Source organism: Gobio gobio, assembly GCF_949357685.1.
Source record: "Gobio gobio genome assembly, chromosome: 3".
Taxonomy (NCBI): domain Eukaryota; kingdom Metazoa; phylum Chordata; class Actinopteri; order Cypriniformes; family Gobionidae; genus Gobio; species Gobio gobio.
This window is the reverse complement of record NC_137099.1, coordinates 13,627,269-13,653,318: the sequence shown is the minus strand read 5'-3', so window position 1 is coordinate 13,653,318 and position 26,050 is coordinate 13,627,269. Positions and strand designations below refer to the sequence as shown.

Sequence of the window (26,050 nt, the reverse complement as noted above, 5' to 3'; positions counted from 1 at the left end):
AAGTTACATAGTGCAGCTTTAACAAAGATAAATAAATGCTTTATAAGTGCAATTCATTATTAGTTCATGTTAACTAATGAACCTTATTGTAAAGTGTTAGGCTGCCGCATATTAGTATGATGACCTCATATGTCAAAAGCTCAAGGAAAAATAGATTTCTCAGTTCATGACCCCTTTAAGGAATGATCTGAAGTATACTTTTCAAGCAAAACATTTCCAAAATAAGTGTGTGTATAAAACGAGAAAACAACATACTGTTCAAAATTGTGTATATGGACACTCTGTCAAAGTTTAGTATAACCAAAGTCCCTTTCAAGGATATCCAATATGCCTATCTATAGTCTTTGGTACAGGCTAACATTCCCATAGATAATGTAATGAACGACACCTGGTAAATTACACACACACACACACACACACACACACACACACACACACACACACACACACACACAGATTGAAGCATATTTGCTTGCACATGGTGTGATATTTTGTAACTAATGAAATGGAATAGATTTTCCAAGATTACCATGGCACTTGCTTGGAACATGAATATGGAAATCACTTAGTCATTAGACATTACCATCTGCTACCATCACTATACCATATTAAATTTCTGTAAGGGAAGTCCTTCAAAAACGCTTTCCTTTAACTCCACCCATGAAGACGTCATACATTTTCACAGGAGTTTCAGGGGTTTCTCAACTTCAGCTGACGGTAAAATCACTTAGTGTGGGTGAAGCGTTCAACATTCAGCGTTCGCCTCGCTTGTAGACCCCATTGGAAGGAGGTAGTTTCAGAATCCGTGTTTAGTTTCAAGTCTACTGGTCGCGGATTGAATCGATTTCGCACCATGGCTGCTGTGAAAGCGCTTCAACAGTGGTGTAAAATCCAGTGTCAAGGATATCGGGACGTGTCGATCACCAACATGACCACGTCTTTCCGGGACGGTTTGGCTTTTTGCGCTCTAATTCACAAATACAGACCGGAGTTGATGTAAGTAACATCCCCCATAGAACAACGCGCGGGTTGGCGGTGCATTGTGCTCAGAAAAGCATTGTTTCTCAAATTTTGGACGAGCTTTTAAATGCTAAACATTCAAACGTAGAGTTTGTTTACTGTGTATACCTTATATCAGACTTTAGGACATTTAGAATTGTGTTTCAAAGCAAAAGGCATTTTGAACTTGGGACGAGGGCATAACACACTATTAAAAGTTACTATGACTTTTGAATTATGATGAGAACTTGGGGTTTAGGGTGAAGAAATGTATTAGGGGGGAAATTTAGGAGGAGAACATTGGTACTTTTCGTACAATTTATTAAATGTTTCGTCCTTCAAATTGGGACATCACAACTTTTTTGAATGTACCAGGACATTAGAACTTGAACATTGCACTTAGAATATTGAAGCTTTTAGAATTTCAGAATGTTTTGATGAGAACTTTGGATGACATTAAAACTAAAAAAACAAAACAAATCTATTATACATAATGGGAAACAGATTGTGTGCTTGAAATACTCAAACTTTGTGTTTATTCAATGTTTTGTAACATTCTAGTTGTGAGCATTTGACACTTGTGTGTTGACATGGCATTGGTATATGCTTGTGATTTTTGTGTTTGTATTAGTGTCAGATTGATTTACATTGTTAATATTTGTCGTGGGAAAATCCCTTTCTGTTCACTCACTATCACTTTGCTCTCTTGCAGAGACTTTGACTCTTTGAGCAAGGAAAATATTTATGAAAACAATCAACGGGTAAGATATTGTTCACTTTATAAAATTATCTCTTTATCAACTTTACCATAACATATTACATTTATCAATTTAGTTGTAAAACGGAAATTCTATTCATTTAGATTGCCTGTTTTTATCTTCTAATATCATAACCGTCCGTCTCCACAATAGTTAACAATAAACATTTCCTCATATGACTAACAGCCCTTCAAAGTGATCATCCGCAATATGACAAAATAGATTAACATTTGGTACCATTCACTCTTAAAAATAAACTTTCCTAAAGGTTTTTTTTGCAGCGATGCCATAGAAGAACCATTTCGGGTTCCCCAAAGAACCTTTCAGTGAACAGTTCACACATCAGTATGTTGGTTTAAGTTCTTTAAAGCATTCCCATAAACATATTTTTCTTAAGAACTAGAGAATAAAAGTTCTTTGTTAAATATAAAAATGCTCTCTTATGGCCTCAGCTAGTAAACTTTTTGGTTCTTTATTTGTAAGAGAGCAGATCAACAACTCAAACGTTTTTGGGAAATGCCTTCATTCCAGAAGATCACATGTTTCCTAGACCTCTCATGGAGCTATCTGACCCTTGTGTGGTTGACCACAACTAAGATGTGACAGACTGGATGCATACTGGAGGCCTATTCTTGTGGTTTCAGTCTGTTTCTGAGGCAGCTGAATCACATGTTGTGCTGTTGTAGACCATTATAAATCATCATCTGCACACACTTGCGTTCCTGTTTCCATGGAAAAGGAATGTTGTCCAAAAGGGCATTGTTGTGAAAGAGAGAATACAATAATGAAAGATCTGAATAAGAAAAGCTTATGAATAGCTTTGTGTGCATGTAAGGAAGACATTATCTTTCCAAACAGAGCCATGTGTGAGAGAAGAAAGTGAAAGTGTTAAGATAAGGTGGTTTACAGGGTGGAGATAAGGTAAATAGAAACGTGGCGCTGACTAAGAGCTCAACTTTTTGTCACCTACATAATGGCGCAAAAGTAATTAAATGTTTTGTCCCCTCTCATTGCTGTGCTATTTTATAAATAAGAAAAAAGGAGAGAATATATGTATAAAATACACTGTCTTAACGTTCTCAACGTTCATTTGCTAACTGTAACTTTGCCATGAAAGTGTTAGTAATGATCTGTAGCGATTCCCAGCCAGTGTTTACATTTAGATTTGTGGTCTTTGAATCGCATTTCCAGTTCTATGAGTTCTTGAATGAATCTTTACAGAGAAATGCCTCCTCTTATTCCTCTTGATCTAGATTATATCTCGATTTCTTTCTTTTTTTCTCTCTCTCTCTTTAATTTCTCTCTCCTTGGTCATGTCTGCTCTTGTTTATTTTTGATCGAAGTTTTTTTTTCCCCCAAAGAAATCCAGGCCAAGTTCACATTTTTGTGTGTGCGTAATGGCATGGAGGAATTATGGTTCTCCTCTGGATGGAAAATCACCACAAATGACAAGCTTTTTCCCAACCGTTCATCTTTGTAGCATTGTGAACTATACATAAGATATGTGTTAAAAGTTGATCTAGTGAGATTCACACGATTATGAATGGAATAACACTGACCAAACATTCCACAAAGAGAACTTTCAAAACGTATTCAGTTTTAATAGCTAGCTAATGTCAATCAATATATTCTGTGTAAGAGCTGATAAAACCAAACGTATAGTTGTTTAATTTTAAAAATTCATCCCCATGTCTTTTCAGTAAGTTAAATATTCACCAACAGACTGTATTCATTATGTTTTTTTTTCCCTTTTGCAGGATACAGATATCAAACATGTTAAAATTTGGAATGATTTTGCAGGTCTAGCACTTGATAATAGGGGTATATTAATTTAAAAACACTATCAATAGGAAATCCTGTAATTGTTCTGCCACACAGATGTTCCAGCGATTATTATACATGTTCACACAATGAAACACCCCTAAAGGGTTAGTTCACCCAAAAATGAAAATTCTGTCATTAATTACTTACCCTCATGTCGTTCGACACCCGTGAGACCTCCGTTCATCTTCGGAACACAAATGATGATATTTTAGTTGAAATCCGATGGCTCAGAAAGGCCTCCATTGGCACAATGCACTTTACACTCTCAAGACCCATAAAAGATACTAAAGACCACAAAGTTACAAAGTCCATCACACTACAGTGGCTCTACAATAACTCTATGAAGCGACGATAATAGTTTGTGCGCAAAAAAAACCTAACGCTTCGAAGCTTCATGATGCAGTGTTTTGAAATCGTTCATCACTATAAGTCGCAAATAAAGTGCATTGTGCCAATGGAGGCCTTTCTGAGCCATCGGATTTCAACTAAAATATCTTCATTTGTGTTCCGAAGATGAACGGAGGTCTTACGGGTGTCAAACGACATGAGGGGAAGTAATTAATGACAGAATTTTCATTTTTGGGTGAACTAACCCTTTAATGCTGATAGCCAAATCCCACATGTGAAAATCTTACACCTCACAATAAGTTTTTTTTTTAATTATTATTTTTATTTTTTTTAACCAGGCTTTTGAGGTGGCAGAGAAGGAGTTGGGTATACCTGCCCTACTGGATGCCGAAGACATGGTGGCTCTAAAAGTGCCTGACCGGCTCAGCATTCTGACCTATGTGTCCCAGTACTACAATTATTTCCATGGACGCTCTCCTAGTAAGATATGCGCACGCACACACACAAATATCAGTACTGTCACTGCATAGCTGTTACCTACCCAATTTACAAAATATGTAATTGTTTTCAGATGTACAGATATTCACAGAAGTCATTAAACAAGACTTAAAGGGTTACTTCAGCGATTTAGCATTAATCTTTGTATCAGTAAAAACCCGATTGTATATTCGAATGATCCCCCCCCTTCATGTCCCCCTGAGACGATAGATTTCTGTATTTTATGTCTGAAAAAACGCCTCCGGTGACACAAATATCGTCATTTTGCGTCATTAGACATTTGGCCAGAGGCTAAAGACTACAGTTAGTAGTAGGAGCTAGTTACGCATTTTTTCAACCCGCCCATAAGGGTGGGATTTCACTCACAGAATGTAAGACAGACGGCCACAGATGAAATCTGACTCCTGCTGCGACACTTGTTCGGCTCACACCTGTATTGAGCAGACACGTTCAGTTTTTAATTGCAGAGTCTGTTCTCTAATTGAACTAAATTATTTTATTACTATAAAAAAATCTAAACGACGGTGGAGTGGTGCCGCGGTGGACAAGAGATGTAACCGGTAGGTGTGGCTTGGGAGTGGCCTCGTAGGCAGCGAAGCAAGTGCATTCTGGGAGTTGTTGTCTTTCATCCATAAGAGCCAAATACATTTTCTGGCTTTTCTCAGTCTAGAAGGCACCAACTTCAAAAATAATTTCACATTTCTACTAGATAAATGACCCGATTTAAATACACATTTATCCTCCCAGCGGTTGAAGTACCCCTTTAATCTTGCGATAAAGGCTATGTTCAAAAAAGAACCGTAAGGATAATATAAAAGTAGTATATTGTGAAGACTCAGTTTTTGCGATTCTGTTTGGTGCAACTAGTGGTGCAGAAATTACACCCTTCACTTAAAGAGGACCTTTTATGCCATTTTACAAAGTCTTGATTTTGTTTTTGTGGTTTTGAATGTTCAAAAAACACATTATTTTTCACATATTTTACATTGTTGAAGCGCCACTCTTCCCTGCCTGTCAGTAATGCTCTGGGCTGAGTTTCTCAAAATCATCATGAGCTAAGTTGATTGTAGAGAGCATTGGTGGCAATGGTTCTACGATCTGCTTAGGCTTATGCTGTTTTGGGGATGTGCAGCCTAGTTTGGTTAATGTCTTTATGGAGCCCCTCATTCCGAAAAGCACAGTGTGCTCTGATTGGTCGGCTGGACCAGTGTGTTGTGACTGGTCAACATCTTCGAGCGTGTTTGGGAAATCTCACAACACACTAACGCAACTCAACCAGGAAAACTCAAGACTACAATGAAGGCGTTTCAGGGTGTTCAGAAACAGTGCACACTGATATAGAGAATAACTCTCTTTGAAATTACTCTGTGCTTTGCAGACCTTTTTCATGCTCAAACAGCAACATTACACACTAAAGAAAGCTGAAAATGTAAAAAAGCATAATAGGTCCTCTTTAAAGATGTTTACCATGTAGTCATTTTTAGCATTGCTAAAATATTTCACTCTTTGGATGTGCAGTTGGAGGTATGGCGGGGATTAAAAGACCAGCCGAAGAGTCTAACGAAGCACCATTTGAGAAGAAGAACCAACCTGTCACTGCTAAAGTTTTCGCCCCACCTAAACCAGCCACAGAGATTAAGGTGCCGAAACCGGCAAACGAAAATAAGGTACGATATGTAATTTATCTGTCATCTGTCACCTCATACAGGAACTTCGAACTGTTTGACAGTTCTGTATTTTTGGTGTGTGTAATGAGGCACATGAGCAATTTAACCCTACCCTTGTCTTAGATTACACTATTCTGAAATAAATTATCTAAATAATGTTTTGCACATAATTAATAATTACTTGATTGATTGAGATAAATCTATATTGAGGCATTTGCACAGTGATTACATTTTTAATTTTTTCATTTCCAGAGAGAAGTTTTGGCTGAACGTGCCAATAAATCAGGAACTCTGAGCAGCAGCTGTAGTGTTTGTAACCAACATGTTCACCTTGTGCAGCGCCACCTAGTAGATGGGAAATTGTACCACAGGAGCTGCTTTAAGTAAGTCGCTAATGTTTTTTGAGCCCTTGATCCTTTTATTCATTTATTTTTAACTTTAAGGGTAAAAATAGCACATCTATGCAAATGCATCCACCCCACATGACTAGTGAATCATGTTTGAATTGTCATCACAATGATTGAATGCGTGCATTGTAATGTGGGAAATATTTGTGTAATAGCTGTCAGTTTTTGCTTTAATTGTTGCTGTTCGTCAACTATCATAGGTTCATTGTTTTTCATTTAGAATAAAAGGGAGTAAAGATAAAGATCTGTTGGAATAATATACTAAAAATCTAATCATTCACCTCCTGATGTCTTGGAAAACATTTACACTTGATTTTCTTTTCATGATCAGAGAGATATCCAATGCAAATAGCCCTTTAGACTTTTTTAGACAATATAATATAATACAATACAATACAATACAATATTTATTTATATAGCACATTTAAAAAAAAAAAAAAACCAAGGCTGACTGACGTTATGTACAATAAAAGTATACAAACCTAAGATGCACTCACAGAGGCAGAGAAGATTCAAAGATAAAAGACAAAGAAAATAGGTAGATTTTAAGTCGACTTTTAAAAATCAAAATGGAAGGGGCAGTGCTAATGTGTAATGTGGGCTTCGAATGTGAAAATCTGTTCCAGAGTTTGGGATCGGCAATTGCAAATGCACGGTTTCCTCTGTGTTTAAGTCTGGATTGGTGTTTCTAAGTGTTTTGTTAATTTCAACCTCCCTTTTCAACAGATGCAGAGAGTGTTCCACTATTCTTCTCTCTGGCACCTACAAGGCTGGAAAAGAACCGGGCACTTTCATCTGCAGGACGCACACAAGCACAGAGAAGCCTCTAACCGTGCCGACCACACGCATCACAGCGCCGACCACACTCAACGCAGCGCCAACCACACTCAACGCAACGCCGACCAAACTCAACGCAACGGCGACCACACGCAACACAACGGCAACCACACTCAACGCAACGCCGACCAAACTCAACGCAACGGCGACCACACTCAACGCAACGCCGACCACACTCAACGCAACGCCGACCAAACTCAACGCAACGGCGACCACACGCAACACCACGCCAACCACACTCAACGCAACGGCGACCAAACCCAACGCAACGGTGTCCAAATTCAACGCAACGCCGACCACACTCAACGCAGCGCCAACCACACTCAACGCAACACCGACCAAACTCAACGCAACGGCGACCACACGCAACACCACGCCGACCACACTCAACGCAACGGCGACCAAACCCAACGCAACAGTGTCCAAATTCAACGCAACGCCGACCACACTCAACGCAACACCGACCAAATTCAACGCAACACCGACCACACTCAACGCAGCGCCAACCACACTCATCGCAACGCCGACCAAACTTAACCCAACGCCGACCACACGCAACACAACGCCAACCACACTCAACGCATCGGTGACCAAACTCAACACAACGCCGACCACACTCAACGCAACGCCGACCACACGCAACACAGCGCCGAACACACTCAACGCAGCGCCGACCCCATGCATCGTAACGCCGACCACACTCATCACAGCTCCAACCACACACATCACAGTGACTCCATCGAAGACGCAGTCTACCTTGATAACCAAGACTGACCAGAATGCATCAGGTGGAGGTACCGGAAAAGCTGGTTTAACACCTTACGCATCTAAACCGGGTTGGTTGGCCAATAAAAGTGACCGTACACCCATCCGTGATTTAGCTGTCACACCTACTCCAGCAGTTCATGTCACGCCAGCACCAAAAACAACACCAACACCAGAGACAACAACTGTGAAAACCTCTTTTAACCCCAGAACACCCACGGAGCCTCTTAAAGCTGTAAGCAACAGTGTACAGAAAAGCCAAGAAGCCAAAAAGAGGTGAAAGTCTTTCAGTTCAGCACTCTGATATTCTGTTTGTGTAATTGTTATATTTTGGATAAAATATAGTTTGTGACCAGTACTGACTGACAGTGCAAGTGTGTTTCTCTTGCATTTTTTATCAATGTTGTTAATATAAAATAAAAATATAAAAATAGTTTTCAGTTTGAAATAAAGCTGAAATAAATTATGAATATAAGATGAAAAACTTACATGAAAATAGAAATGCTTCCTTGTCAATTAACCTAACTAGTTACCAAAATAACTAAAAATAAATTAAAGCTTTTTATGGAATAAAAAAAAATAAATATCGCTAAATGCATAACAAAACTCAAATTTAGCTAACCTGAAAATATAGTACTATAATAGTACTAAAGAACTACAAAAGTACTATAACCGTGCTAAGTTACATAAAATATTGGTGTTTTTTGTTAAGAATTTATTGTATATCAGATTTTTGGATTGTATTTCAAAGACTGTTAGTAGAGATGCATAAAATATCAGTATCATGTCTGCTAATATTACAACTTTCAATTTATTGGTAAAAAATGTAACATATATTGGCCAATATTGAATATTTAACTGTGCATGTTCATTTCCCCAATTTATAATTTTTTAGATCCCCTTTTACTGTCATTTAACGTTGTGATTCCTAAACTCACTTAAGCATTTAGGGGGAGTTTAAATGACACACTTGTGTGTGGTTTGGCTGCTCATTTACTCAACAACTGCAATTTTTGACCTGAAAATGCAAACTTTTAAAGCATTAGTTCACCCAAAAGTGAAAATTAGCCCATGATTTACTCACCCTCAGGTCATCCTAGTTGTATATTATATTCTTCTATCAGACGAATACAATCAAAGTTATATTAAAAAAGTCCTGGCTAATCCAAGCATTATAATGGCAGTGAATTGTTGTATCGTAAGTCCATAAAAGTGCATCTGTCCGTCATATAACTTTTCCACACGGCTCCAGGGGGTTAATAAAGGCCTTCTGAAGCGAATCGATGCGTTTGTGTAAGAAAAATATCCATATTCAAAACATTATAAAATAAAATATCTAGCTTCCGACCGATCGCCTTCCGTATTCAACTTACGAAAAAAAGTGTAGTTCCTCTCGCAGTTTAAAAGGCTTGCGCTACGTCTGACGAGCGTAACTGTAAATATCAGCCGGAAGCTAGATATTTTATTTTATAAAGTTTTAAATATGGATATGTTTCTTACACAAACGCATCGCAGTTTGTCATATACACCTAGGATGACTTGAGGGTGAGTAAATCATGGGCTAATTTTCATTTTTGGGTGAACTCACCCTTTAAAAACGGGTTAACATCATGCGCTTGCATATTTCCTGTTTAGTTTATAGGCACGTAGTGTTTCTTTACAAAATGCCAACTACTGGCCTGGCAGCGTAATGTAGGAATTTTAGCCGTTTTTGCGTATCCGTGTGAAGCGGGATCGTATTGACAAAGTGGTCGTAGGCTAAACTTTTCAAAAACGCAAAAGGAACATTATTACATGGTTACATATTTTGTACATAGATGTCGTGTAAATGTACCGTTAAGTCTATTGATTTTAGTGGGGGTGTTTTTTTACTTTTTTTAGACGGTTTAATTTCAATGTTGGCCATTTATCAGTTATTGACCATAACTTGACAATATTCATCTAATTGTACTGACCAGAACCTTCATATTGTTTTTCTTTCCTTGGTTAGATTCTTTGAGTCCAGCAGCAATCCCATCAGTACTGTGTCTGACAGTAAGAGCACCTCATCATCACACACCACAACTACATCTGTAAGTACAGTAAAAGTAAAAGTTACTCCTACAACAGAGATTACAACACCTAGAGTCGCTGCAGGAGCCGGAGCAGGTAAAAACAGAGTCCTGCTACGGGTGGGAGACTGGGCAAAAACACAGGACACAGAAAAAGAGAAGGAGAATGAAAAGGAGAAAGCCAAGGATGTGATTGGAAAGATGGTGACGGTGGAAAAAAATAATTATAACAGCTTGTCTCCGAATCCAGCTGGGCTGAAAGCAAGCGGCAGGTGAGCTACATTCACCTATATGAAGCGCTTTACATAGTTGGCCTTGATTTTATCACTTGGATTTATATGGTGGAAGTGTCATAAAACAGAATTATACCCTCTATGTACTGTCAAGTATTGTTTAAATCCATGTTGAAGTGTTTGTTGATCCATTAACACATTCTCCTCTCACTTTGGTTTCCATAGTAATGTTTCCCCTGTGGAATCGGGTGCTAAAGGCCCCTTTGGTAGGGTGCGTCTCAAAGCACTGGATACCGATGTGAAACCTACTGCCCCCGCTGCTACAGCGCCATCCTGGATCAAAGATAAAACCTTATCCAGGCCTGTGAGCACGCTGTCGTCCAACAGCAAGGGTGAGGAAGACAAACTGACCAATACTCTGTCACTTCATACATTGATCATTTACAGGGCATGATTTTATTGGTTGTTTGCAGAGATGGTTTTGCTTGACTGATTTGATTTTTCTGTACCGTTTAATGTTGTTTTAAAATAGATGCTTAAAATCCTCACTTTACAGTGACTTTAAAGTAGGATATGTTCAAAATTGGAATCAGCAGCTTTTGTTGGTTTTTGATCAACACATTCCTGTCAAACAAAAAGTCCCTCTGGTGGTGTGTAGTGGACACTAAATCCACATCCACATGAAGCCAGAGCTTTCCCTATCCAATCTTTTTTTTCCCCCCTCGTCTCAAGAATTATCTGCGTACACACGAAACCACTGAAACCGACTTAAAACGATGTAGTATACATGCCAAGCCAGTATGTGGCGCTGTAATTCTGCCACAGAGATACACTAAAAACAGATAAGAAGAGTTGTGTCTAGAAGGGGTACAGCAATGGTAGGAAGTGAGGCAAAATCTCACGATAAAATAACAAATTAGTTTGCTATTGTGTTTTATTAAAGGGTTAGTTCACCCAAAAATGAAAATTCTGTCATTAATTACTTACCCTCATGTCGTTCCACACCCGTAAGACCTCCGTTCGTCTACGGAACACAAATGAAGAAATTTTAGTTGAAATCTGATGGCTCTGAAAGGCCTCCATTGGCACAATGGCACGGTACACTCTCAAGACCCTTAAAAGGTACTAAAGACGTCGTTACAAAGTCCATCTCACTACAGTGGTTCTACAATAACTTTATGAATCGGCGAGAATAGTTTTTGTGTGCAAAAAAACCCTAAATAACGACCTATATAGTGATGACGATTTCAAAACACGGCCTCATGAAGCTTCGAAACGTTATGAATCACTGAGTCGAATCAGCAGTTTGGATCGCCAAATTTCAGCAGTTTGGCGGTTTGACACGCGATCCGAATCATGATTCGGCTCACTGATTCATAACGCTTCGAAGCTTCATGAGGCCGTGTTTTGAAATTTTTGGGTGAACTAACCCTTTAACGCCTACACCTACCCCAACCCTAAACCTACCCTTACAATAATGCAAATACAGTAATTAAATGACGCAATATTGATGTGCGCGTGCCCAGTGCCCGTAGTTGTATCCCTTCTAGTCTTTACCGTGCGGGACGTGGTTTGATGACATTACGTTTCACAAAATATACAGATTGGCTGTTCTGTACACACGAAAACGCAAGGGTGTCGGTTTCAGATTTATCCACTCTGGGACCCGGTTTAAAAAAAATACCGGTTTCAAGTTCCCAAAACGGCGGATCCGTGTGGACGAAACGCTCATACGATACAAATTTTTTACATGTACAGCTAAACGCGTCTCCGTGTGGAAGGAGCCTAAAATGAGAAGGAAAAGCACCCTCTCTGTGTTAGATTAATTAATTTATTTATTTATTTATTATAATTGGAAATGTCATGCCACATTTCCATTTGAGGTTTATACGATTTTGAGGTATAAAATACACTGCTAAAAAGGTCTTTTTACACCTTCAATACGGAACAGAGGAGAGCGGATAATTTATAAATGAGAGAAATTTACAAGGATGTGATAAATTGATCAGAAGTGACCGTAAAACCATTTATAATATTATGAAAGATTTCTATTTCAAATAAATACTGTTCTTTTTAACGTTCTACTCATCTGAAAAATCCAGGAAAAAGCACAACTGTTTTCACCATTGATTAATAATAATACAATTTTCTTGAAAATGCTCAGACATTTACTCGACTAACTCGACTAAACAAAATAAGGACAAGGTTGATTAAATATGATAACTAAAAGGACATTTGACACAGGACTAAATATTAAAGGGTAAGTGATTTAGCATTAGGCTCTGTATCAGTAGAAACCCAGTAGTATATTCAAATTATGGTACTTTCCCCCTGAGACGAGAGAATTATGCATTTTATTTCTGGAAAAAATCCTCCGATGATGCAAATATCGCCATTTTGCGTCATCTGAGGATTTTCTGACCAGAGGCTAAAGCCTACAGCCACTAGATGGAGCTGTTCCGCATGTTATCAACCCGAGAGATCTCACGCACAGAATGTAAGACACAGACGGCCGCACGGACATTCATAATGGATCGTGTGAGTGTGTGTTTCAACTTCTCAATTAATTCCTGTGATAGTTTAACTTCCATATGCGATCTGAAAACGCGCCAGACTGGCACTTAACATTACCTCAGTTCTGCTCGGCTCTTCGTGATGAATTTACATTTACATTTGTGCATTTGGCAGACGCTTTTATCCAAAGCGACAGTGCCCTTATTACAGGGACAATCCCCCTGGAGCAACATGGAGTAAAGTGCCTTGCTCAAGGACACACTGGTGGTGACCGCTGGGATTGAACCAGCAATCTTCTGTGTGTCAGTTCCATGGTTTAACCCACTGGACCACCATCTCACATGAATGAAATCTGACACTCTGTGACGTGACTTTCGTTCGGCATTGAAAAGACATGTTCAGTTTTTAAATGTAGTGTTTATTCTCTAACTGAACAAAATTATTGTATTACTATGAAGATCAAAACGACTGTGTACGGAGTGTCCTCGTAGGGCAGCGAAGCAAGTGCATTCTGGGAGTTGTTGTCTTTCATCCACATGAGACAAAAATACATTTTCTGTCTTTTCTCAGTCTAGAAGGCACCAAGTTATAAAATAATTTTACATTTCTACTGCATAAATGACCCAGTTTAAATACAAAGCTTAATGCTAAATCACTGAAGTAACCCTTTAAAAAATAGCTGATGAAATGAACACTATTTGATATGAATATTATTAGACCAACAAGGAAGCTGAAGTAGGAACATATCCTGATTGGATAAATCCTATTAAAAAAAAATTAATAACTATAACTTACTTTTTCTCACTTTTAAATATCTGCTCTGTCAATTTTTGAAGGTGTAAAAAGCTGTGTGTAAACTTTATAAGCTATTTAGATATAATTCAAATCTTTTGATTGTAATTTCAGAAAATGATACTACTCCATCTGACTGGAGGTCTATGCTCAAGCCTGTGAAGTAAGTTTCCTCATTTCTGTCGTCTCTCCAAATGAATCCAACTTCTGATCTTTTACTGTCTTGTTCTTTAGCGTAGGAAGAATAGATTAATCATGTTCTTTCTCAGTAAAATCATGTATTATCATCTTCTCTATATGATTTCCCTAACCCAATCGCCCTGCTCTTCATTGATTAACCACTTCATTCTCCAGAAGGTCTTTCCCTCCTACTTCTTCACACTCTATTGCGATTGGTTTTCTTGATGGTCGTGTAAAGTCGCTGCGCCCAATAAGATCAGCGGTGGGTCGTATCTGAAAGTCCCCAGAGCAATAGAGCTCAGTGCACATGCACTTCCCCCATGAAGATCTTTCACCTGTAAATACCCCTTTAAATTCCTGCCCCACCCTCCCAAACTTTCACCCGTCAGAGGTGAGGGAAGACACTAAACATTTAGTGGCTCAGAAACACAGCAGAAAAGTTTAATCTCTCTCTCTTGTTTCCTTTTTATTAGAACTCCCAGTAATATAGAATGCAACGGCTCACCATCCACGAAGCCGGAAGCAGCAGCTTCTCCGCAGACATCAGGTCTGGGAATCACCACCACATCCATTCCTGCTCCATCTACCCCCAAAATCTCCACCAGCATCACCTCCCCCAAAGGGCCCTCCCCTAGCCCGATAAACAACAGGGCTAAACCTAGTGGTAAGCCCTTAGGAAAATGTGAAGAAATATCTCTTTGTTCATAAGGTCACAAAAGAACATGTACTTGTTCTGGCAAAGATTTACCAGTCAAAAGTTTGAAAACTATTTAAAAAATCTATCTATTATTGCAAAGCAATGCGTAAAGCTTGAAAATATGTGTTTACAATAAGACATTAAAAATATGGGGTTGTGTTTATAACAAAATAATTATATAAATGTATGCTTTAAAACCATTTTTTCCCCTATTATTTATATACTATTATAGAATTTAATATTTGGAAATTGGCCTTTACAGTGGGGCAAAAAAAGTATTTATTCAGCCACCAATTGTGCAAGTTCTCCCACTTAAAAAAATGAGAGAGGAAAAAATGAGAGAGGCCTGTAATTTTCATCATAGGTACACTTCAACTATGAGAGACAGAATGAGAAAAAAATCACATTGTCTATTTTTTTTGAAGAATTTATTTGCAAATTATGGTGGAAAATAAGTATTTGGTCACCTACAAAAAAGCAAGATTTGTGGCTCTCACAGACCTGTAACTTCTTCTTTAAGAGCCTCCTCTGTCCTCCACTCGTTACCTGTATTAATGGCACCTGTTTGAACTCGTTATCAGTATAAAAGACACCTGTCTACAGCCTCAAACAGTCAGACTCCAAATTCACTATGGCCAAGACCAAAGAGCTGTCAAAGGACACCAGAAACAAAATTGTAGACCTGCACCAGGCTGGGAAGACTGAATCTGCAATAGGTAAGCAGCTTGGTGTGAAGAAATCAACTGTGGGAGCAATTATTTGAAAATGGAAGACATACAAGACCACTGATAATCTCCCTCTATCTGGGGCTCCACGCAAGATCTCACCCCGTTGGGTCAAAATGATCACAAGAACGGTGGGCAAAAATCCCAGAACCACACGGGGGGACCTAGTGAATGACCTACAGAGAGCTGGGACCAAAGTAACAAAGGCTACCATCAGTAACACACTACGCCCCCAGGGACTCAAATCCTGCAGTGCCAGACGTGTCCCCCTGCTTAAGCCAGTACATGTCCAGGCCATCTGAAGTTTGCTAGAGAGCATTTGGATGATCCAGAAGAGGATTGGGAGAATGTCATATGGTCAGATAAAACCAAAATAGAACTTTTTGGTAAAAACCCAACTTGTCGTGTTTGGAGGAGAAAGAATGCCGAGTTGCATCCAAAGAACACCATACCTACTGTGAAGCATGGGGGTGGAAACATCATGCTTTGGGGCTGTTTTGTCTGCAAAGGGACCAGGACGACTGATCCGTGTAAAGGAAAGAATGAATAGGGCCATGTATCGTGAGATTTTGAGTAAAAACCTCCTTCCACCAGCAAGGGCATTGAAGATTTCGGAAGTTTTTGAAGATGAAACGTGGCTGGGTCTTTCAGCATGACAATGATCCCAAACACCCAAACCGGGCAACGAAGGAGCTGCTTCGTAAGAAGCATTTCAAGGTCCTGGAGTGGCCTAGCCAGTCTCCGGATCGAACCCCATAGAAAATCTTTGGAGGGAGTTAAAAATCCATGTTGCCCAGCGACAGCCCCAAAACGTCACTGCCCTAGAGGAGATCTGCATGGAGGAATGGGCCAAACTACCAGCAACAGTGTGTAAAAACCTTGTGGAGACTTACAGAAAACGTTTGACCTCTGTCATTGGGTGAGCCAACAAAGGGTATATAACAAAGTATTGAGATGAACTTTGTTATTGACCAAATACTAGTTTTCCACCATAATTTGCAAATAAATTCTTTAAAAATCAGACGGTGTGCATTTCTGGATTTTTTTTTTTTCTTTCTCATTCTGTCTCTCATAGTTGAAGTGTACCTATGATGAAAATGACAGGCCTCTCTCATCTTTTTAAGTGGGAGAACTTGGCTGGCTGACTAAATACTTTGTTGCCCCACTGTATGTTTTCAGTTCACATTTTGAAGTTTTATAAATCTTATGGGATTTTGTCATTTTCATTTATTTCTTTCCTTTAGTTTGTATTTCAGTTTTAGTCATTTTATTACTTCAAATTATTTGTTTAAATTGGTTCCCAATGCAACATTTCATTTTCCTTTTAAGGTTTTTAAGCTTACATTTTTCATATAATATTTTTGCTGTTTTTATTTAAGCTTTATTACAATCACTGAAAACAATGTAGTTTTAGTTAACAATAACACTGCTGAAAACGAGTAAAATTTTGCTTCTCATGTAAACATATCTTGTTTACTGTGAAAACAAGATCAAGATACTGATTTACGGATAATTTTGCAGTGTATGAAAACCATTATATTCTCACACAGTATAGTTATACACATAGTCGTTCAAATTATTTCAAAGAATATCAGTTTAATGTAATCAACTTAAATGAATTGTACCGTGTCCAAAAACCAAGGTAATGCCAAAAATTCACCCAAAAGTGAAAATTAGCCCATGATTTACTCACCCTCAAGTCATCCTAGGTGTATGACATTCTTCTTTCAGACGAATAAAATCAGAGTTATATTAAAAAAAGTCCAGGCTTTATAATGGCAGTGAATTGTTGTCTTGTTTATGAAGTCCATAAAAGTGCATCAATCCATCATATAACTGCTCCACACGGCTCTGGGAGGTTAATAAAGGCCTTCTGAAGCGAAGTGGCGCGTTTGTGTAAGAAAAATATCCATATTTAAAACTTTATAGACTAAAATAACTAACTTCCGGCGGAAAGCCGTACGCAATTCGACTTAAGGCAAAAGAGGGTGAGTAAATCATGGGCTAATTTTCATTTTTGGGTGAACTATCACTTTAAGGGTACCACCAAACTTGCATTAATAAATTAACGTTACTATAAATTGCATTAACATGTATAAAGGAGCACTGCGTGCAGTGCATTTTTGTTTTTTAGTTTCTCCATTTCTCAGTTCATCTGTGTTTTCCTCTTTGTCTTCCAGACTCCAGCAGTGGCAGCAGTGTATCTCCTGCGAGTCCCTCAGGGACTGAAACTCACAAATTGCACAAGGTGTGTGTCAAAACTTGTGTATTTCTGTCTGCACTGATGTATGTGAGTGTTGAGGGATTATTTTGTCAAGGGGCCTATTTAGACTGTTTTGGAGAGTCAAAAGGACCCTTTGGGGCACCGTTATCTTTGAATAGATTGCTAGAATCAAAATAGAGTGACTTCATCGTAAGCCCAGACTTTTGAACCATCTATTCAGTTCCTCAGATAGACTAAAAAAAGCTCTGAAAGGAATAAATCAACCACTGAGGATCTGTACAGAGTAATTTGTGCAAAAGTTCACATTTGACATTTTGTGTGTCTGTTTGCTTTAGCCGGGTTACATTCCGAAAGACGACATTCAGAATGAACTGAGGGAAATTGAGATGAATATGAACGAGTTGGAGAAAAGAGGAGTAGAGCTGGAAAAACAACTCCGACAATGCGATGAGGGTCTGTACAAAAACACACACTCTCTAAGAAACTGCTTACCTTTTACAGTTAATCAAATAAAATGAAGCGATCCATAGAGACTCGCATGACAAAGAACGATTTATTTTACTGAGAAGTGGATCTATTCACTATAGTCTTTTGTCATATACACTTCTCATTAAAATAAATCTTCCTTTGCAATTTTTTTTAGCAAAATAGATACATATTATGAATTTACGTTTACAAACTTTTCACATTATATTAAATATATATTCTCTATTGTTACGTATATCCCAGTGAAACTGCTTCTTGAAAAATAACAAATGTAGGCCGCGACTTAATTTGGTTTGAGAATTGGTTAGATCATTGTCATTTGCTATGGATCCTTTTCACAAACTGTGATGCATTTCCACAGATATAAACACCGAGAAATGAACATTATGTCATCATTTACTCACCCTCAAGTGGTTCCAAACTTGTAGGAGTTTCTTTCTTCTGCTGAACACAAAGGAAGATATTTTGAAGAATGTCAGTAGCCAAACAGATGACAACACCCATTGACTTCCATAGTATCTTCCTTTGTGTTCAGCAGAAGAAAGAAACTCATACATGTTTGGAACAACTTGGGGGTGAGTAAATAATGACAGCATTTTCATTTTTGGGTGAACTATCCCTTTAAAAAATGTAATACACATTTATAATGCTATATATTGTGATGAATATATGTTAATGAATTAGAGATTTAAGTGTTGGTGGTCTAAGCATGCTTATTAAAACAACAATTCAGAGACTGATGTCGTCCTCTGGTGCTCCAGCAGGTGGAGACAAATATTACTAGATTCTCATCTCTTTAACTTTTTTATTTGTTGGTAAAAGAATGAAACCATGTGTAAATGAATCTTTCATTTCTTTTTTTTTCTTCAGAAGGAGAAGAGGACACATTAATGAATGACTTAATGGTGGACTGGTTTACCCTCATCAGAAACAAACAGGTCTACTTGAGACGCGAATCCGAGCTTGTGTACATGTATGTGCAAACTGTTGAAAGCTGATAGTGAATATCCTGTATTTCTAAATGCTCTGTGTATTAAACAGTGCTGTGATTTTGTGTTATGGTAGTGCCAAGACGCAGGATCTAGAAGAAGAGCAGCCCAGTGTTGAGTCAGAGCTCAGGAGACTGATGGAGAAACCAGGTTTGTAAGACACTAGAAAGTCTATCATCTACTTGGTTTAATATTTTGTTTGTATAATGCTATGGCATTCATACTTTTGTGGTCACTGCATCTCAGGATGCTGATGAAGCTTTGTGTAGACTATTGTAGTTAACACAAACAACTAACAGCTTGATTTTTGGTCTTATTCAAGAGGTCTACTTTTGTTTAAAGGGCATATTGCAGGTTAGAGACTCCAGTGAGTCAATGTATAGAAAAATAATGTAGGAACTAGATTTTCTTTAAAATATACTTTAAAATACACTATTAAGGCTTTTGGAGTCGTTTTTGTGAGAAAATGTTACTTCCGCATCTAAAAATGCCAAAACCGGACGTGACATAACGAGAGGGAGTGCGGTGAATTTCAACGATAGGAAAACAATGGATCGCAATGACAGCTCGGACGCTGAGGACATTATAAATGTTTATTAATACTCTTATGGCAGACCACAGCCATACAATTATGACACACAATTAGGGACAGACCAGGATTAGACAGAACAACGATTACAGGAGACAGATTGAGTATTTATGTGAGGAGAAACAGTGGAGAACAGCGGCAGGTGTCTCGGAGAGAGACCAGTGTTAGCTAGATAAAGCTAGCTAACGATATGATCACTGTGCTCAGATCACAACACTGTACTGATTATTCTGACGGATCCGGGACCGTCACATCTCCCGCCGGCCGCCGAACCACAGACAGAACGTTGTGTTATTGTGTTTATCCTTTATTCATTAATTCTGTATTATGGGTTTATTTCGTGCCGATTCACCGCTAGTGTGAGGATGTATATGACGTTTTGAGTATGCATTTGAGTGAACTTGAATGTGCATACATGGCATGAATAAAATATCACATAATTCAGAACTTTTTTTCGAAAAAGTGTGAGACTGTATTCATTTGTGTTAATGTACATACTTTGTATTCATTAATGTAAACACGACGGCAAAGAAGCACGGCTCGAGCCATGCCGAAAGCACATGCTAGAAATAGAACCGATGCGACACGCAAGAGTGTTGGAAGCGTTTCCAGGCAAAATAGAATAGGAAAAGCTGTTTGTCATTTTGACACGAATACATATTAATAAATGACATTTTTTATGTGTGAAAGTCTCTAGGTTTTGACATAAATGCAGATATAATTGTAATTAAAAAAATGTATATAATATCGATTTTCAAATATTGCACCTGCCAATGGAGAACAAAATATTTTGTAGCCTATTCGGCCGTCAATACTGCCGAGTGCTGACGTTGTCTTTGCTGTATCAGTAGGCTATATATTTATATAAATATTTATATATATATTTTATGTTTAACATGAAGTATAGGCCTTCCACTACGTCACCTAGCAGCAGCAGCAGCGCCGCGTCAGACACGCTTCTGGTGTGCAAAGACACAGAAAACGCGAAAGCTGAAACGCAACAGAAACGCCACGCTTGCAGTGTGTAGCCGGTCTACAGATAGAAAACGCCACGCTCACGTCACGCAAGCCAGTGTGTAGCCGGCCTTACATGAGTATAACAATATTTGACTCCATCATATCGCCGGGATGATAATCCTCCGGTCTAAAGCACTACACACACCACCGTGTTTTGAAGCAGATGCGCGAAGGGAAGTCCCGTTTCTTCACCTGCACAAAACGCCACCATGCAGAATTCCTAACTTTTTTTTTTTTAGGAAACCTGTGGACTCGATGCCCTGACAGGCTGGATAATAATTTACCATGACAATGATAAATTGGAATAGAAAAACTACCGAAAATACACAGACTCTACTGAATACCAACCTATTCTGCACTGAGCCAAGCCAACGCAGAGCTCGGCGAACCACTCCCTCTCGTGACGTAATATGACGCGATGTTGAAAAAAAAGCGCTTTTTCCATGCGGCCAACGAAATGGCCACTTTATCTACTAAATTTGTGCTCCTATGTCTTTTTAAAACATTTTAAATCCTGCACTACCTTTTCATATGGTATTTTCATACAAGGTTATATATTAATCTCGAAAAAATTTTTACCTGCAATATGCCCTTTAAAGGCTTAAGTGTGTCATATCAAAGTATTCAAAGTAAAATCTAATCTAGCTATAAAATATTTTTGTGTCCTGTAGATAGTCTGAAGACCTATCGTGATCGTAAACGAGAGGAAGAGCTGATGGCCAAACTTGTGGAGATAGTGAACGACCGGAATGCCATAGTAGAGGGGCTGGATGAAGACAGACTGAGGTGTGCAGAATGCAACGTATCTCACACACATCTCGCATGATATGAGAAATATGATATGAGATATACGTCGACCAGGCATAACATTATGACCTATTTGTGAGGTGAAGTCAATAACACTGATTATCTCTTCATCATGGCACCTGTTAGTGGGATTTGTGCGAGTTGGACAAGGGCCAAATTGTAATGCTAGATGAGGTAAAACCTAATGGGGTTTTGGTTTCCTTGCCACTGTTGCCTCTGGCTTGGCGTGCTCAGTTGGGGACACTCAATTTTTCAACTAAACATCGAAATAAATCTAATTAATAAACTAAATTAACCATATAAACTAAATTACTGATCTAATTATTGATCTAAAGCCCACACTGTCACTGTACGATAATTGAAATGAACTGATGACATCAGCGTTTTCTCCAGAATGGCTATACAGCTGAATAAAATTATGCTGCATTATTTTCCTGTTTAACACTGTAAAGCTGCTTTGAAACAATCTACATTGTTAAAAGCGCTATATAAATAAAGTTGACTTGACTTAACATGACTGGGTCAGAGCATCTCCAAAACTGCAGCTCTTGTGGGGCGTTCCTGGTCTGCAGTGGTCAGTCTCTATTAAAAGTGGTCCAAGGAAGGAACAGCGGTGAACCGGCGTCAGGGTCATGGGCGGCTCATTGATGCACGTGGGGAGCGGAGGCTGGCCCGTGTTGTCCAATCAAACAGACGAGCTACTGTAGCTCAAATTGCTCAAGAAGTTAATGCTGGTTCTGATAGAAAGGTGTCAGAATACACAGTGCATTGCAGTTTGTTGCATATGGGGCTGAATAGCTGCAGACCAGTCAGGGTGCCCATGCTGACCCCTCTCCAACGCCGAAAGCGCCAACAGTGGGCATGTCAAGTCAAATTTTATTTCAATAGCACATTTAAAAGCAACAGAGTTGCGCCAAAGTGCTGCACAGTAAGACAATGAGCATATAAAAAGAAAGCATAAAAAGAAACTTACAGGACTTAAAGGATCTGCTGCTAACATCTTGGTGCCAGATACCACAGCACACCTTCAGGGGTCTAGTGGAGTCTCGACGGGTCAGGGTTGTTATGGTAACAAAACACCAACACATAATGTTATGCCTGATCGGTGTGTGTATCTCTTATATGATATGTGATATCATATATCTCATATATATATCTCATATCATATACATCATATGAGATGTATGATATAATGTATATATTTGTATATAAAATCATAATCAAATCGCTAAATCTTGCCTAATCTTATATAACTGCTTAGAATCGCATAAATAAAGAAACTGAACATTTTTTAATTCAGCGATTTAAAAAAATTGCTTATTGGGATTTAATTAGGTTTAGATTTGAATGCTATTTGATGATATTATTGGACATTTTTCCTTGCATCCTTGGTTACATCAGCAGAAGAGTTGAAAGTTACTACATTTTAATGAAAAAATGTAAAACATGCTTTATAATAATATGCACAATATGGCCAAGTATACTGGGTATAATAAAAAATGGGTATACTTAAATAACATTCACTTATTTGTTTGCTTGTTTATATTTAACCAGACTGCTATTTAATGCATAAAACCTTTACATAATTTTTGCTGCTCTTTTTACACTTTCATCCACAGGGAGGAAGAGGAGGATGAACAGCTGAATAAGATGATGCAGAATCTTGGTAAGTATGATTATGTAGCATCAAACCCTGAGAATAAAAATATTTTGCATATTTTTTTTCCCCCATAAGCCTTTAAAAAAGATAAACTATAGCAAAAGTAGTAAATATTTAACCTTTAACAATAAATATTTTAAGGAATTTAACATACATTGCCACATTTCCCCAGCATTTCTCACTCAATAGATTAGATTACATTTCCCTAGCTAGAAACTGATTACTGTGCACCAGCTGGCTCCGATTTTAAAGAGGCAGAAATTTGCAGCCAACTCTATTTATTATAGTCCATTCTGTTAGATGATTCAAAAAAGAACATCCCTTCCTGTTTGCAAATAATAAGAGGCTGGCAACAGAGAGGCAATTGTTTATTGTCACCATTTGTTCAATGATGGCACAGAGGATTATTATTGGTATTGTTTAGTGTCTGGTTTTAGTCAACATAACAATATAAACAGAGATATTAGGCAAGTAATACCCTGTAAACCCTTTTAGTAAAGTTGACTGCACAAGAGATTTTACTCAAGGGCAATATTGTCATTTAAAGGCATTGGTATCTGATGTGCTAAATATGGAAAGCTAGGAAAGTTTTCTAATTAAAAACATGCATTAATTGCACAATATTGTTTGCACTTTTAACCCAGCAGTTCTGTTTTTTTAGTTTCTATCACTGACGGTAAAACTAAAGTTTTCTGTTTGGAATAACTAGCACCTGTTCAACTCTCCACCCACCAACTCAAATGCTATGAATCTTGGGAGTAATTACTCAGTGCATGTTTATATATTCCATGTTTTGAAAGGCCAAACAGGAAAAGTAATGTAACCAATTTTGATTTAATGATCACTAATGGAAACCATAGGTATCTAGCCTTGGCTAATGATCGGTCTGCATTTTCAATGCTAAAATGAGTTATTATAAAATGTATAATTTACCAACCCAATTAAACCAGTGCATAAATGTGGGCAAAAGTCATAACCATTTGCAATTCATGACACTAAAAACGGTCTGAAAGCCCTGGAAGCTGTTACCGATGTTCTGTGGACCCAAATGAGACTGTGGTCACCATTAGTAAACGACCTCTTGAAATGAACTTTATGTACCTTGCAGTTAAGTATGGGTTGTGCTCTACCATTTGCAGATATGAAGAAAGAAAAAGTCAAGAGAAAATCTTCCATATCCCGGTGGTTTAGCATGAAAAGTAAACGGCCGTCTGCTGAAGACTGATCCTCATGGAGGGGTGTGTGTGTTTTGTCACCGAATGTTTCTGCTGCGGTTTGAGGTCAGATCACAAAATCTAAATGGCAGATTATAACAAATGGTATTTTTGTGAAATCGCATCATGTATTGTCACACTGTTTTTTTTTCACACGCTTTTGCACACGTCTCCTCATCTCCTGTCTTTGTGGGTGTGATTTGTGCATTTGTTAGCAATCGTTTTGCACTTGAATCCTTTGAATAATGTAGATTGTTTCTCTCAGTCAGTGTTTCTTTAGGGAATTGGACAGTGTTGAGAGAAAGGAAGTCTTTACGTCATATTGATTCATATTGGATCAAAGCTGAAATGGACAGATTGAGGTCCGACTGTACTATATTCACTCTGATGCTTGACTTTTTTTTTTACATGAATTTTTAGCTGGGAATATATTTTTCTTATTTTAATCATTTTAATACTCTATTAACCTGACACACTTATACTGTCTCAGCAGCAGGGGGCAGACGGTGACTGGTTTCAGCGATAGGACACTGTTTGCCATCTCATTTCTCTGTGAGAGCACTGATTTAATAGGGTCTTTTTAAGAAATGATTTAGGATTGTTCATTTAAGAGTCTGTAATGTTGCTACGGAACTAGGATTACGCTTTTAACCACTATCCAGGTAGCTTTTTATTTATTGTTTTTTCTATAAATATGAATTGTCTGCATATGTTCTGCACTTTTTGTTTCCTTTCTCTTTTCGCTGTATTTGATCAAAGGTATCTTTAAAATGTGTAACAAACTGTTTAAGTATTTATACCAAAACAGTTTTTAATTTAATTTAAGCCTAAATGTTTCTGTTTTCACCCAGTGCCCAACATTTATTTTCAAACCTTTATACTGTGTACAATAAATTTTTAATAATCAACGGGAATGCTTTTCTTTTTAGTCCGTCTGCAGTTATCAGATACAATTATTTACACCTTTTCTCTTATGCAGCACTTTTTAATTTATTTTCCATTAACAACACAAATTTGTTTGCATACTTTTTTAACCATGACTGCTGTGTGAGCATTACAAATTTCCATTTTAAAAAATTAATGCAAAAAAAACAACCTTGAAATTTAGGTATGGCCATTGTTATTTTTCACCTGAAAACTGTAATATGAGCCTCTGTTATTTCTAAAGTTAAAAGGCCACTTTTTGCCCTTTGTATATAATGGCAAAATGCCCTTTAATTGTAATAATATAGGTACAAATATTATATAGAATTTGTATACACTACCGTTCAAGTTTGGGGTCTGTAAAAATTAAGTATACAATTTTTTTAAATATCTTAAATGAGTCTCTTAAGCAAAATGTTTCTTATATCTAACTCTTTTCTATTTTAACACATTTTAAAATATTTATTCCTGTGAAGGGAAAAGCTGATTTGCTGCTCAAGAAACATTTCATATTATCAATTTTGATAATTGTGATACATTTTTTCATTATTCTTTGATAAATAGAAAGTTAAAAAGAACCTAATTTATTAAAAATATAACTTTTTTTGTAACAAGGTAAATGTCACTGTCACTTTTAATCACTGAATAATGAGTCCTTGCTGAATAAAAGTACTGATTTCTTAAAAAAAAAAAAAAAACATGACACCAAACTTTTGAACAGTGAATGTGGACACTGAAAAAAAGACGGCTCCTTTAGGTAAAATAACGTGATTTTCATAGCTGTTGGCCTCCGTGTCCCCTCCTGTATGGAAGATCCAGCATAGAATGTCACTTTAACAACAAGT

The 26,050-nt window shown here is 37.8% G+C and overlaps 1 protein-coding gene across 1 annotated transcript; it reads left to right on the top strand.

Annotated features, from left to right (window-relative positions):
• The first annotated feature begins 656 nt into the window (after nt 1-656).
• Nucleotides 657-25,887, top strand: micall2b (mical-like 2b). The gene is made up of 17 exons (XM_079811840.1): nt 657-996; nt 1,712-1,760; nt 4,268-4,409; nt 5,946-6,094; nt 6,347-6,477; nt 7,228-8,379; nt 10,094-10,426; nt 10,613-10,779; nt 13,808-13,856; nt 14,347-14,537; nt 17,476-17,543; nt 17,855-17,972; nt 18,876-18,978; nt 19,071-19,144; nt 21,272-21,386; nt 23,027-23,073; nt 24,207-25,887. Exons 1-17 carry the CDS (start codon nt 854-856, stop codon nt 24,290-24,292), a joined length of 3,117 nt encoding a protein of 1,038 aa, XP_079667966.1. The 5' UTR covers nt 657-853; the 3' UTR covers nt 24,293-25,887.
• Nucleotides 25,888-26,050: the final 163 nt, after the last annotated feature.

Bases quoted from the DNA above. Each gene is read 5' to 3' on its own strand.
- micall2b (XM_079811840.1), top strand. From the start codon at position 854: ATGGCTGCTGTGAAAGCGCTTCAACAGTGGTGTAAAATCCAGTGTCAA. The intron at 10,427-10,612 runs GTGAGCTACATT...TGGTTTCCATAG, and splicing joins GGGCTGAAAGCAAGCGGCAG to TAATGTTTCCCCTGTGGAAT. The intron at 17,973-18,875 runs GTCTGTACAAAA...TTTTTTCTTCAG, and splicing joins ACTCCGACAATGCGATGAGG to AAGGAGAAGAGGACACATTA.